The sequence below is a fragment of the Plectropomus leopardus genome, chromosome 4 (assembly GCF_026936395.1).
Source record: "Plectropomus leopardus strain MGB_pleo_1.0 chromosome 4, ASM2693639v1, whole genome shotgun sequence".
NCBI classification, from domain to species: Eukaryota; Metazoa; Chordata; class Actinopteri; order Perciformes; family Serranidae; genus Plectropomus; species Plectropomus leopardus.
Window position 1 is genome coordinate 20,558,462 of NC_142179.1, and position 14,983 is coordinate 20,573,444.

At 40.3% G+C, this 14,983-nt stretch overlaps 1 protein-coding gene across 2 annotated transcripts in view; it reads left to right on the forward strand.

The window, feature by feature from the left end:
- Positions 1-13,896, forward strand: part of wscd2 (WSC domain sialate O sulfotransferase 2) — a 43,378-nt gene extending 29,482 nt beyond the window's left edge. For both annotated transcript variants that reach the window (XM_042488227.2, XM_042488226.2), the window contains 7 exons: positions 1,607-1,721; positions 3,598-3,782; positions 5,757-5,878; positions 5,964-6,138; positions 7,280-7,444; positions 7,528-7,728; positions 12,056-13,896. In XM_042488227.2, the coding sequence (XP_042344161.1) occupies positions 1,607-1,721; positions 3,598-3,782; positions 5,757-5,878; positions 5,964-6,138; positions 7,280-7,444; positions 7,528-7,728; positions 12,056-12,408 (1,316 nt within the window). In that variant the 3' untranslated portion in view covers positions 12,409-13,896. The remainder of the gene's footprint in view (positions 1-1,606; positions 1,722-3,597; positions 3,783-5,756; positions 5,879-5,963; positions 6,139-7,279; positions 7,445-7,527; positions 7,729-12,055) is intronic.
- The last annotated feature ends 1,087 nt before the right edge of the window (positions 13,897-14,983 follow it).

The window sequence follows — 14,983 nt, forward strand, 5'->3', positions numbered from 1 at the left end:
CTACTCGACTACACACATGCTATTTAGGTGTTTCTATTTATTCATAACCCCGATGTCTTAAAATAGACACTGAGGACCCATTCATTTTACTATCACTCTATTGTGGTTACCTGGGTTTCTGTTTTCCCTCCAGAGTGCAGTACGGGCAGGTGTAGAATCTAAACTGCCCATAAATATCAAACATGAGTGTGAGTGACTGCTGCTTTGTGTGTGTTAGCGTCGAGGCAGCTCTCCTGATTTTTATCTCACTCCACTCAGGGACTCTCTGAGCCTGAAGAGAATCGAGCCAGAGGAGAAAACAAATAAGTGATTCTATTACAAAAACTATGAGTCACAGTACAGTACCCCGCTGCACATTACAGTATTAAAAAATGATGTATTTTTAGTGCAGTGCTGAGCTATTTTTTCCAATTCAAGGTCAAGAAAACAAACATGTTTGTAGTGTACAGTACATTCAAGCTTTGGGTTGTCTGATCAAATGAAGGTCTCTCAGTCTGGCTCCGTCCTCCTCCCCTCCCACCCTGAAACACCAACCTCACAGAACTGCGGCTGAAAGTGATGATGGAGTAATTAGCAGCTTCAAAGCATTCGTTTGCTCTCATGCACCACTCATCACTCTGCAGTCTGAACCATCTTCAGCCTTTTCTCTTCGCTCACTGCAAATGCACCCATTCCCACTGGCCCTGAATTTAATATAGAGGGAATATTGCAGCATAAAATGCACCACAGCACATAAACACATTTGCACTGTGTGGGGCAGTGGCACAGAAGCATACTGTACTGATGAGAAAACTGGAGCGGACTAAAGATGTTGACATTAGTTGATGATCCACCAGATGCATAGAGGGTACTGTGGTTCGTTTGCATATTGAAAGTACAGATAATGATATCAGTTGCATCTGATCTTTCATCATGTGCACTTATAAAGAAGAAATATATCAAAACAAGCTTCCAGCTTCATTTAAATCAGCATTTCCCTTCATCATAAAGCAGATTATTTTCCAGCTCAACAATAGTTAGGAGGGAGATTACAGCTGAGTCCTGCAGGACACCACATGCTGCACAAACGCAGGTCTTTAGTCCATAACAATTAAAGTAATGCAGGGGGACTAGGACTCATTTAGCTCAGATCAGAGGCTCAGAGGGGTAATGGCACAACACAGATGGCGAGAGGCTTGTTTGTTAAAGGTATAGTGGAGCCTTTGCAGCTCAGTTAAATAGAGAAACAGCATTTTAATGAGAGGGAAGAAGCTGTTGAAGGGCTGCTCGATCACTCTGCAGAGGTTTACTGAAGCCCAACCCCCACACACTCGTGAAGAAATGCAGAGACATGACAGTTACAGTTACAGGCCACTAGAAGGGGATGTGTGTCTTTATAAATAAATAAAGATTCTGCCCCAGTTTTGACTCCTCATGTCCTCTCTTACTAGACTGTGTCGGCATGAGAAGACAATACTGCTACGAACAGTGTTCACCTTTAACTCTTATTTTGACTGTGTAGTACAATAGCTGAAGTAATTATCATATACTGTATATAGCTATTTTATTTTTGAAAATGTGTTTGTGTTTCTTTATTCATAAGTAACTTTTTTCCCCTGTTTTTCAGCAAAGTATATCGGCTGCTACATTGATGACACACAGAAAAGAGCACTGAGAGGAGTTTCCTTTTTCGACTACAAAAAAATGACTGTATTCCGTTGCCAGGACAACTGTGCAGAAAGGTACGACAGCAGCAAACAACAAAAACACTCATCAATTACATATCCACTCTCTTTCCACTCTTTTTTTTCCTGCTGTCAGGCTGATAAATAAAACCGAGCTGGAAGAGCAGAAGAGCTGAGAAGGAAATTAAAAACTTCTGAAAGTGATTAAAAGGAACTTCCTCATCTGTGATGTTTTATGGAGCCAGAGTCATAAAACCAATGCCAGTAAATGACCAATAACGACTCCCTAAAAATACAGTTTCACCTGAATGGGTGTAATTTCTCAGGACATAGCAGTGCACGCTTCGGCGAGCTCTGTGACTTGTCAGCCTGTGGTCTAAGTGCACATTTATGCATTATATCAGGTGTCTTCAACATGTTTAGGTCAAGGACCCCTTAGCTGAAAGAGTAACTGAGCAGGGACCTCCTCCTACACATATAGTATAAAGCTGCATCCTATATTAAACGGAGCTGATGGACGTTGTCAGGCAGAAGGCCATATAAGTCTCAGGCTGCAGCCTTGATCTGTATTTACTTTTCAGGTAGTTGCAAGAGGAAACTTCACTTTCACAAAGATCAAAACTTCAAACAATTATTTGGCAGTGCCCTGCAGTAACTCTGAGGACCCCCTAGGGGTCCCAGACCAGACCCCCAGTTTAAGACAAAGGCTTTATATGATAATGCAGAACAAAAAATCGTGAATCAGGGCGCCTGCAGTGGCTTGCCTGGTGGAGTGGGCACCCCATGGACAGAGGCTGTGTCCTTGCCGCAGCGGGTTTGATTCGCTGCATGTCATCCCCCCTCTCTCCCCCTTTCACTCTTAAAGCTGTCCTGTTAAATAAAAGCAAGGAAAGCCCCCAAAAATTCTGAAACATTTTGGTTTAATGGAAATGACAAGTTGGACTAGGTGGCAAAGTATGGGCAAAAGCTTGAAAAATTAGGCAAACCGACTGAATAATACATGCTAAGTATAAAGGACTTCACAGAAGAGGTTAGGCTCTTATATCAGCACATTTTTAACAAAGGATTTGAAGTGACACGTTTAACAGTCACATATGAGTGTAATGTGAAGATGTTCACATACATTTGGCCATGAAGAATGCCTTAATACAATTTTTGTAAACATGAAAAACTGTTATATATTCTCCAGCTTTTAAAGCATTTATCTCCCTGCTCCTCTCCTCTATTGTCTCCCATTTCCTCATATCCTGTCTCCCTCTCTCTGCTACCTGACCCATCTTTCTTTCTTTCACCTCTTCTCTCTCCCTGTGGAATACCAGGGACGTCTTTATCAAATGCATTGAATTACACCCATCACTGATTCACAGAGCGGGGAACAGGAACAGTGAGAGACGCTTGTTTTTCAGCCTCTTCCTCCTCTTGCTTCTCGCTTCTTGCAGCCTGCTTGCCTCCTCTCACGGAGCAGCGGGTTAATATAAACAGACAAACAAATGAGGGGCAACAGCACATAGCAGCACGCAGAGGATCGGGTTTGATTGACAGCCCGGGGGATTTGTCCTGTGAGAGGGGTGTGTTAGACGTCTAATTGCACCTGAAACGCGCCTTGGGAGTCAAATCCTCCATGCAGCAAAAGATGGGAGAAAGCTTGTGTGATGAATCCAGTTTTTAAGTATATGAATAATTGCTTTTTGAGCCTCGCAGTATCTTCACTACAGTGAGAGATGTTTGGATGTGTTCTCATTTTTACTTCAACACCCTCTGTGCATCATTTGTTTGGTTTTATTGATCACTGCTTTTCCAGTTGCTCTGAAACATCATCTGTATTGGCCTGTGAAGGATTAAGAAACGCCACAAAGGCTCAGAGCAATTTCTCTCTCTCTCCTTCTTTCCTTCACTAACGATGCTAATGCTTTTTCCTTTCTCTTCCCCCCAGAGGATACATGTACGCAGGTCTGGAGTTTGGAGCAGAGTGCTACTGCGGCCACAAGATCCAGGCACCCAACGCTTCAGATAGCGAATGCAATATGGAGTGCAAAGGAGAAAAGATCAACCTGTGCGGAGGAGCCAACAGACTGTCCATCTATAGGTTGGAGCTGAGCCAGGAGTCAGCACGCCGCTGTGAGTCTGACACTCTGCAACAAAAACAAAAACTCCACCAGGTTGCATGGAAAGAACGTACTGTTCCACACAGAGCTGTCAAGTACACACAAAACCACACCGTCATGTTTGAAATAAGAGAATTTTACTTTTGAAAAATTGAATTTGATATAGGAATGTGGTGTCCATGTGCTGAGAAAGACACAAGCAGACCAGAATATAGTAGCAGTTTCCACTAAGTCACAAAGATGCTATTTTCTGTCTAGAAATGTAACAACCCTGCTGTTTTGAGGGAAAATATTTGTTTTATTTTGGGTTAATGCCACAGTTGGGAGCAGGCTGCTCTGTTGTGTTTACCTCTCTCCCCGGAGAGCTGTGCTACCTACGTAGCCCAGCCAGCCGTGGTCTGCATCCTAAACACTCGCTGCTGTCTGCTGCTGGAAAACTGAAGTGAAGTGAAGGAAGGGCTGATTAGCAGAGGGGAAAAAGATCTGTGTGTTGAAATAAATTGTTGAAATTATTGAAAAAGTCCTGACCACAAAGTGAAGTTACTTTTCACACCCTTTTTTTCTGCTTATTCTCTTTACTCTTCCCTTTTTTCACCTGCCCACCGATTCTGAGAAATAATCTGCTAATGTGAAAGAAAGATTGAGCCAACACACCTCAACTCTCCTCTAAGTGATCTTGCTTTCCTCATCCAGTTCACTGCTGCTTGTTTATTATTATTTTCATTTCTGCTTTTTTTCTGTGTTTGCCAACTGCTGAATAAGCTCTTCATGTTTGTGTTTTCACCTCTGACCCTGATCTCATGTCATGTGAACATCAAAGAGGAAATGCAGGAAATGTGTCGAGGTGGCTGTTTCGTGGTTTTCACAACCATTACGGTCCAATGGTTGAACTGCAAAGATATCTGCATTTGTTTGCTTAAGACCTTGTTTGAGATATATGTTTGGATGCTGCAGTGTGTGATGGTAGTCAGCGGAGCCCAAAAAAAGCATCTTAAGTTGATTTAAAATGTTGTGCCAAATGCAAGGGCAAAGAAGGGTAGCAGAACGAGGGAGCAGTGGAGATATACTGCAGGGGAATAAAGAGAACAAGGACATGACATTAAAAATGCAGCTTTTAGTCAGGGAAAAAGGTCAAAAATAAATAAAACATTAGATACCCTCACATGGCTGGAGCTAATTTGCAAGCGCTGTTATCTTGTTTTAAAGCCTCACTGCGCTGATAGTTAAGCCCAGCTCAGCAGTCTTGTGGAGGTGCAGGTTTTTGTAGCATAAATAAATGCCGCAGATGCGCAGCTTCATGTGCATATTTTTTTCAGCGACGTTGTCTCCATCATGGTATGTCACAGTGAAAAGCTTTTAGTGTGTGGTTTTCTTCCTTTGCTATAAAAGCTTAACCGTCTGTTGACAGCAGAGAGAGTTTCATATGTACATCAGCACGGCATGTGTTGACAGCCTGAAACAAATGTGAAATGAAAGTTCGGTTTTCTTCCACAGTCGGCGGTTTTCATCCTTTACCCGAGCGATGCCCACGATATGATGAACAGTTCAATCCTGATTTAAAACTGCTCTCTCTTTTTATTATTCTAAAAGAAATCATCCAATCATTTTGTAATTAAGATAAGATGTATGAGCAGAAGAAGCAATCAAAAATATACAAAATCAGTGTATGAAACGACTTTCTGTGAAAGAAAGAAGCACTTCTCCTCTGCCGCTGTGATTTATGGTATATCCATCAGACCAGAGTGCGGACCTGAGATTAAAGGTCATCATCACACTGCAGGGATGTGAGTGCTGCCATTGGTCGATTCTGCTGGCAGGTCAGGGCCTCAGTAGACTGGAGGAGAGTCCCAGTGGGATCTCTTCATCAGGGGTCAGTGAATAGAGGCCAAGCTGATGGAAGCTGTGCTCAGCAACCATAAAACTGCAGTCCTTTTTTTTTTACTTCCTCGTGGAGAATAACATTTTGGTTTTGTTGTGTCTGTTTCAGACGGCAGCGCCATCTTTAAAGGGTGTTTCCACAGGCCAGACAATGTCACGCTGGCACTTCCCTTCAGCGCCGTCATCCAAAACATGTCTGTGGACAAATGTGTGGACATGTGCACTGAGAGGGTGAGGTTTTTATCTTTGGATGTGTGTTTTTTGCATATTACATTTGTGCACGTGTCTTCAGTGTTTAATGGCAGCTGTATTTCAGGAGAAAACGCTGGCCGTCCTGGCTGGAGATCGATGTTACTGTGGCTTCCCAACCCCTCTCTTCTCCCTTCATGAGCTGGAAGACGAGGGCATGTGTCTCCACCGCTGTTATGGGGAAGAGTTTGAGAGCTGTGGGAACGACGAGTACTTTGTGGTGTACCAGACGCAGGTTCAAGGTAACATTCGGTGGCTCACAGCAGTATATGAAGAGCACGTTGTTATGACATGCATGTCAGGAAGCTCAAGTGTCAGCCACAATCCGCATGCAGTAAAACACACGTGCACATTTACAGCACGTGTGTTTTTGAGGGGGCACGTTTTATATAGATTTTTTCTTAATTTAGTTAAATATATTTTTCGTCGTAAAAGAGATGGTTGCTAACACGGCTTTATAACTCTGTGTGGTGGCAACGTTAAATAATGCAACCGTGGTGTAGTTCATTTATAGTCTAACATTAGCTTTTTACTTCTGGCGATTGCACTTAGGCTTCAGAAATCATAAAAGTGGTGATCATTTGTGAAGATTGTCTTGCTGAACAAAACATGTAAGTATCATAAACTTTTGTTTGCCACAGAGCCTACTTTCTGTCATAATCCAAAATCCAATGGTAAAATCCCAAAGGCTTTCTGACGAGGGAACCAGGGAGACAACATCCTATCATAAAATATTGTTATCAGCCCCAAAAGTCTAGCATTAGTGTGTCTCACGCAGCTGTAGCTTGGATCAGCAGAAACACAGAATCCAGTAAACAAAAAAGGATGTTTACTGCTGCGAAGCAAAAAAAAAAAAAAAACAAGAACAAGCCGCAGCGGGAAGTGAAAGTCATGTAAATATTCTGAACAAGTTGTACTCAGTAATCTGCATCTATTGTCTATTTTCTCCAGTATTTTTAACAGTATATTTTTGGAGTATTAACGTCACACATTAATGTCAGGAAGTGGGCATTGTCATTGTTAGGCAGTTTGTAATGAGGAAAAAGCTAACCCACGCACAACAAAACATGACAGGAATGTCCTTAGTCCTGTATTTAGACCTTTGTTGACCTTTTTTATCCACTGATGTTAAATGTCTTTGCCACAGACTTCCAATGTTTCAACATAACTTCTTTGTCTGTAGCCCCCATTATTACAGAACTAAGCCAATAGGCAGGAAGTGACTAACTTTCAGTATCTATTTGAAGCGCAATTGTGTTGAGAAACCTGTCAAATATTTTGCAGTCACAGTTCATGCTCATGTTTACCACTGTAGTATTATTCAGTAAATCAATTCACAGAACAAATCATTAATATATCCCTTTGCTGTTTGTGTTTTGTTAGATAACCGCTGCATGGACCGCCATTTCCTCCCCACTCGTGCCAAGCAGCTGGTGGCCCTCGCCAGTTTCCCCGGAGCCGGCAACACCTGGGCTCGCCACCTCATAGAGCTCGCCACGGGCTTCTACACCGGCAGCTATTACTTTGATGGCTCCCTGTACAATAAAGGTAAGCTTCGACTTGTATCTGATATAACTCAGAAACCTCTGTGGATTAAATCTGTTCACTGCAGCATTGTAAATGTTTCACAGGATTTAAAGGGGAGCGGGACCACTGGCGGAGTGGGAGGACAATCTGCATTAAGACACATGAGAGCGGCAGGAAGGAGATTGAATCCTTTGACTCCAGCATCCTCATGATCCGAAACCCCTACAAAGCCCTCATGGCAGAATTTAACAGAAAATATGGCGGCCACATTGGATTTGCCTCCCAGGCCCACTGGAGAGGGAAAGGTGAGCTGCTGTAGTCACTATATTGTACAGTATTTACTAAAAATGAAGAGCTTAACAACCAAAGCCATGTTTCATTTTCAAACTGATTACAAGATCGCAATGCCCTGGCCGACTCTGAGTAAATCTTTCAAACTAGTGGAAACATTTGTTTTTGGTAACAGAGAAAGCTAGTTAAGAGATTGAATACATTTTTTTATTCCATTTTATAATGAAAAATGTAAGAATCTGTGAGCTTCTGGCCAAAATATATCCAGCTAATGGATAAATGGTAGTGTCAGTCCTTACGCTGTTGTTTATAAGCAGTTTCAAGGCCTAGACACACAAAAAAGACAACAAAGAATTAGTGGCGACAAATGCCGACTGTTACCTCACCTCACGCCATATCACCAAGCACACCAAAAAGATGACAGCCAATGGCCAACAAGCAGTTTTTTCACCTATGTGAGAGGAAATAACTCATTTAACACACTTAATTAGCAGACAAGGGCTGACAAAGGTCGACAAGGGCCGACAAGGGCCGTCAGGGGCCGACAAAGCTAGACAGGGCCCAACTGTGCAGGACACACCAAAAATTCCACAGTCACTCACCAAGGGCCCGACATTGACCAACGGCCATCGGTTTGGTGTTTAAGGGCCCTTAATCTCAGTGATTCAAAAAAGAAAAAACACCCCCTTCAACCCTACTGAATAAAATGAAATTGAAAAATAAATCTGCCACCAATGTCTTCACTTGGATTATGTGGTAATGATTCAAAGAAGTGGGAGATGGTCGATGATGATCTAGAATGGCGAGGAAATGAGCATTAAACCTTGAGCTGGTTTTGACCTCATAAACCACTGTGGCTGTGCATAAAGCTTTGAAAACTTTCCAAAACCATTTCCACCATGGTATCAAGCTCGGTCTGTCCATCTTTAAAAATGAGAAATGAAAGAATTAGCCACCAGACCACAAGCTCTTAGTCAGATCATGAGTTGTGTCACCAGGTAAAAGCAGCTTCTTCCTCAGACTCTCGTGCTACATTTAATTTAGAAATGTGATGAGACTGTGTATAGCAATGTTTTACATTCTTGCAAGAAATAGCTCAGCACATAACCCCTAATACAATGAATAATTGCTATGTTTATTCATCAGTTTCTGTACGGCTTAAATGCAAAGATATAATGTTTTAAATGGTAAGCTTAAGAGGTACTGGTAGGCAGACTATGCTAACTTTTTCCCTTTGTTTACAGTCCTTGAGCTAAGTGAGCTAATGGGCAGCTGGTTTTAGCCTTGTTAAAATATGAAATACAGACATGAGAGCAGTATCAGACTTCTTGTGTTTTTTGCCAGACATAAAATAAGGTGATTTCCCAAAATGAAAAAAGAAATATTTCTTTAGAGGTCTCTTGTGTTTCGGATTTAGGGGGATATATTGGTACACATTTTAATATAATAAAATAAGTATGTTTTCTTTAGTGTATAAAACAACTGAAAATAAGAATTGCTGTCTTTTGTTACCTTAGAGTGAGCAGTTTATGTCTACATAAGGAGCAGGTATCTTGTTCATGGAGTCTGCCATGTTGCACCACCACGTTTCTACAGTAGCCCAAAACAAACAAACCAAACACTGGCTTTAGAAAGGACCATTCACGTTTTTGCATCAGCCACCTTAGTTAGCAGCCCCTCTGCAACAGGCTGAACACTATTGGAAAAGCACTGATTTTTAATGTGAAACTACTTCATGCAGTATTCATGTAGCCCGTCTGTGCAAGCTGAAAAGCATCAGAAAAACACTGATTTGTAATGTGAAATGGCTTTTATGTCTGATTTTGGGGGTTTTCATCAACTGGTCTGTTTTTTTTGGAAGGAAAAGACCTCTGTGGATAATTTGGCTCCTAGTAAAAACCTGATGAAAACTGAAGAAACTTTACACTTGTCACATGGGAGAAGTTTCAGTTGATTGCAATCTGCAATCCTCACTGCAACATACAAATAAATTCATCACACTGCACCTTTAAGAAAGCTTTTGGCGTGTGCGAACAAAATGTTTTTAAGCAACCCGGTCGCCAAAATAAATGTTGGCATTGTACGTTTCTGCAAACCACAGATATGTTACTTTTGACATCTCATATGTAGAGGTTATGCTGAAATTTCAATTTTTGATTTTATGTTGCAACAGTACGGGGGGTTGGGGGGGCAGATATACAACTTGGTAAGAGGTTAGAAAAAACATGTTTTGGCTAAGAATGCACAATTGCAACTTTTTTGTTTCTGGCGACTTCTTTTGTGCAGAGATCCTTTATGTTACAGCGTATACGTGTATCTAAGTGACTTCCTCTAAGATTATACTCAAGAAATACAAAGGAATTAAAATGATTTCTGTTATAAGTAGCTGCTTGATTTATGCCGTTACCCATAAATATATTACATTAAGAGAGTGCACTATTAATTTGTTCCTTTGTGACCATTTGCCCATTTTGTCTTAAGTCCAGTGCGTCACCATGAATTGTGCAACCACTTCATAATGTTTCAGCACAGTTCGGTCGCTTGATGATTAAGAGAGTTTATTAAGAAGGTCATTGTTCATAGCATCACTACGGAAATGAAACCTTGGGGTTCAGTTACGCTTTGTAATACTGCATGCCCTTTGTTGAGAAGATATATTTATATTTCATGCAGATTCTGCTCTTCTCAGCTCATTCACTCTCCTAAGTGTGTCTTGGTAACCATGGCAACTGGTTTTGTCTGGTCCGAGTGCTGTCTCTCTGACTTTCTGTGAGGTTTAAATCGATTTTCCAGAGGCTGGAGAGAGTTGCCGACCCAGCAGTTGTCTCTCTTTGTGGAAACATCAGCACATTTGGCCTGCCATTTCCAATGAGTGTTTATTCCTTCTGTTGGTGGGGAAATGATGCAGTGACATCAGTAAAGAGAAAGGCTTTTTGACAGCTGCCACTTCGAATACAAGGAGAGGATACAGTTTGAGAGTCAGCGTGACATTGTGTTCGAGACGCCACATGTACGATTTGATGCACTCACCGCTGTGGGGGGAGGCTGCGGGGCTCAGATGATGTTACTGACACTGATGCCTTCCAGTGTGGCCCCATAAAGTCAACTCAGGAGCAAGTGCAACTTATTTTGGAGGACATGTCGTTTTACAAAGTACAGTCTTGTTGTTTTTCAGTATTATCTGGTGGCTGTTACATAAACCCCTTTATTTGGATTTTTTAAAGTCAAAACCCTGCCAAAAAGAACATCTTAACTAAATCTGATATTCAAACATTGGCAGAACAGAATATTCACATGGAGAGCTCAATAATTTTGGTTCCTTTTTTTATTCTCAGCTCTGGCTGCTTTTGAAAGCGTGATAGTGAGAACAGATGTGATGTGGTCAAAGACACGGTTCCTCAGTGTTTCTATACAGCTAGTTGCGTTTTTAGATGCGGCATCTAATATTCTGTAGACTGTGCGTGTTTCATTGGTCTCAGAGACAGCACTGCAAACTCGGCAGGCTTTAAACTTTAACGACAACCTCTCTTAACAGTAAAGATGCGTGCTAAAGTAGCACAGCTCCTGCCAGCGGTCGCTTTTATGGGCCAGTAGATTATCAATGAGTATTAAAGTTGCAAGCAAAGGATTTTCCTACAGTACCTCCGCGGTTTGACTGACAACTAAATGTTGATTTTACTGTCCAAACATTTCAGAAATGTCTTATTGTACCCTGCCCAGAATTGTGCCAGACCTATCAAGCTAAATGAAATCAGTGTTTGGCTGCCGTGACTCTCACTTTCCCTTCATTCACTCCCTTATTTTACTTTTTAACTTATTTAACTTTATCATTTTTCGCATTTTGTTGATGCTTTGTTTGGAGATCAGGGTCTATATTTATAAAATTCCTATGAATAATACTTTAGATTTCAGTAAAAGCTAAAAGTAAAGCTATCACTTTTACTCCTATTTAAAGGAATACTCCACCCCCCAAATGGCAATTTAGAGTTGAATTTGAGGTCCATGTTTAACAACAGCAAAACCACATAAAAACATCCATTACAAACTCACAACTCAGTGCAGTTTAATCCAACTTTCATTTATCCAGTCTTGTGCTCAATACTTCGAAAACACATGCATCCTGCTAAATTGTTACTATTTAAAATAATTCTGCATAAACAGCACGCCTGCACTGTTTATCATTTAGTTTATTTAGTATGTACTGATGTAGCTTTGCCTGCTTTTACTTCAATTCATCAATAATTTTCTATACTTTTGGACTCCCGGTTCACCATGGAAAACAATGTTTTTGCACAAATTCTTTGCTGATTTATTTTCTGAACTCTCCTGTTTGTCCTGCAGAGTGGCCTGAGTTTGTCAAGAACTACGCCCCTTGGTGGGCATCCCACACACTGGACTGGCTTAATTATGGAAAGACCGTCCACGTGGTCCATTTTGAGAATGTGAAGAAGGACCTGTTCTCCCAGCTGAAGGGGATGGTTGAGTTTCTGGGTCTGAAGGTTTCTGAGGACCGCCTTCTCTGCGTCGAGAGCCAGAAGGATGGAAACTTCAAGAGATCAGGGCTACGAAAGCTTGAGTATGACCCGTATACTCCTGAAATGCGAGCAAACATCAACGAACTGATCAGAACAGTAGACGCTGCCTTGAGGAAAAGGAACATGTCCGGAGTTCCAGAGGACTACATGCCAAGATGATACATGTGATCCCTTCGTTTTCCGTTTGTTCCTCCTTTACTTGGACTGTTCTGTCAACAGACTCTGCACCATATTTTGTAGGAAAACGTGACTTAAATAGAACTTTTTTTCTGTGATCATAGGTTACAGCTGTAGTTAGACGAAATCAGTGTCTTTACTATTTTAATTTTATATCCATATTCTTTCATTTTCTGTTGAGCCTCAGCAGCTTCATGCATCCATAGAAGAGGCGGTTTGTTTATCTCTGACTAAAAAGCACTTCTTATTCTGCTCTATGCACATGTGCTGTGTGGGCATGTGCACATGCCTTAACATGAGGAAGGTACAATAGCTGTGACTACAGAGAGGCTCCCTTGGTGATTTGTTGCCAGTGAAAAACATGTGACCCAAAAGATATTATACAACACTGCAAAGTTTGTTGTATGAGCTTATTTTGTGCAAAAGACAAATATAAGAAATCAAAACATTAAAGTTATTCTGCTGCTATTACAGTTACAGAAAAATACTATTTTATACGTGAAAACTTTAAAACATTTTGCCCTTTGTCAGAGGTGAAAATGTAATATGCAGGCTATAACTACCTGATGATGATATTGTGTGTTTCCACGTTTTTGTAAGTTATTCAACTTACTGCATGTTAGAGGAATCGTGTTTTCGATGATGAAGAGGTTAAAAAAATTCAGCTTCTTGTATTCAAGATGATGAATAATCCCTCTTGAAGGCACTGACTCAAGGAGAGAAGAGAATTTATCTTGACAGCATTTATTTATCTCTGGTGTGCAGTGCACATGTTGACTAATTTGGTTGTGAATATGTTTTCTTAACACTGGACTTGATGCAGAAATCCAAAAAGCACATCGCTGTGCAACACCCAAAGATCACTGAGGAATTAGGCGTTACACTCGTATTATAGATCGGAGGTTACATTTAGCAGTAGTGATCGTTAGAGATTTATTTTATGACAGTTAATCATTCCGAATGTGAAAAATGTTTTTTTGTTTTATTGCTTTGCTGTAAGAGGAGCTATGAAACAGTTAAAGCTGATCATAATTTTACTCTTCATAATACAAAAGAAAAATCCACAAATGTGTGAAAAATTCTGCTCAGATTTTATAAGCAGCACCTCTTCTAATGGTACTCTGTGCTATGCCATATGCTTAAAAATAAACAAGTGTATAAATAAATAGATACATGAATATATGAATAAATAAACACTGGCGACTGAAAGCCAGAAAACATGAACTGACTTCCATTTTCAGAGTGATATGAATATATTTTTATAATGTGCGCTGACACATCGACAATATTTGTATTGCAACAAGCAAAACGGGAGAAGTTGTTTCTATTTTTAACACATGCTTTAAACTTTATTGGCTCTCGCTTTCATTGACAAGCCGGCACTTTCTGAACATAGGTGTCACATTTGAATGTATTTTCTATGGAATGAATGTAATGTGATAAGGCCCAATAAATGAGTGCATAACATGATGCGCTGTGGTCGACTGTCATCTCTGAAGAAACGTTGGATTTAAAAGGTGATCATGTATATCTGAAGATCAAAGAAAATTAAAATCTCACTACAGTCCCTCCAGGCTTCTCCATTACTACGAGACAATGAATAAAAGCAGGCTACAGCAGTACTTTGTGTATATAAGTGTACAAACATATGTAGATATATGCATAGGTAAAAGTAATTTAGTACCACGAGCAGTGGTTTTATGGTCTGGTGTGCAAGACCAGAATATCCTGTATCACAAAGACAAGCTTTGAAAGCCAAATTAAATAAATTATGTATCTTTACCACCAATTTACACCAAAAACAAAGTGCAGCTAGGACTCATGGGAATGTAATTTGCTTTGCATGCATTTGAGTGTAAACCCAAATACATGATCAGCATATCCTCATACAATGGTTTATAGGCCTATGATAGTTAGATTAGTTTTAATTAATAAAGAGAGCAGCAAAACAAGGTGCTAATACGTCTTTGACTAATATGTCAGCATGCAGTTGCCTATTTACACATCCATCATATATAAAGTTGCATTATCATTTATTATTTGGAATTGTGTTTCTTACAACCTCACAAATGCAAGTCCAAGATTCCCTCAAATTTTGTTTCATTTTGGTCTCCACCAACCTCTGAGGGGGATATCTTGCTCTTCAGCCACTAAATGATCCAAGTTGTTTTAAATAGTAAGGTTTAATGCAAATACAAGTACTGACCATATGACTGGATAAATGAGACCTGGATTAAACTGCATGAGTTGTGTGAGAGTTTGTAAATAATGTAGAATATTATAGAAAGAAAGAAATATATTTCTTCATAAATTCAGCATAAAATGGGGTAAGTAATTAATAAACCAATGGTCATTTTGTTGGTGAGGCCTTCCTTTAATGAAGCGTTTCCAGTGTTTCATGTAACCTCTGGGTCTTCCCCCTGCCTTCCACAGTTACAACATGAAAAAAATTTAAAAAATTTTTTTTAAATCGCACTCTTGTTCTTATTAATTTTATATTGTTACTGAGCAGGAAGTGAGATTACATCTATTCAAAGATTTTCTGTTCAAAGCACAT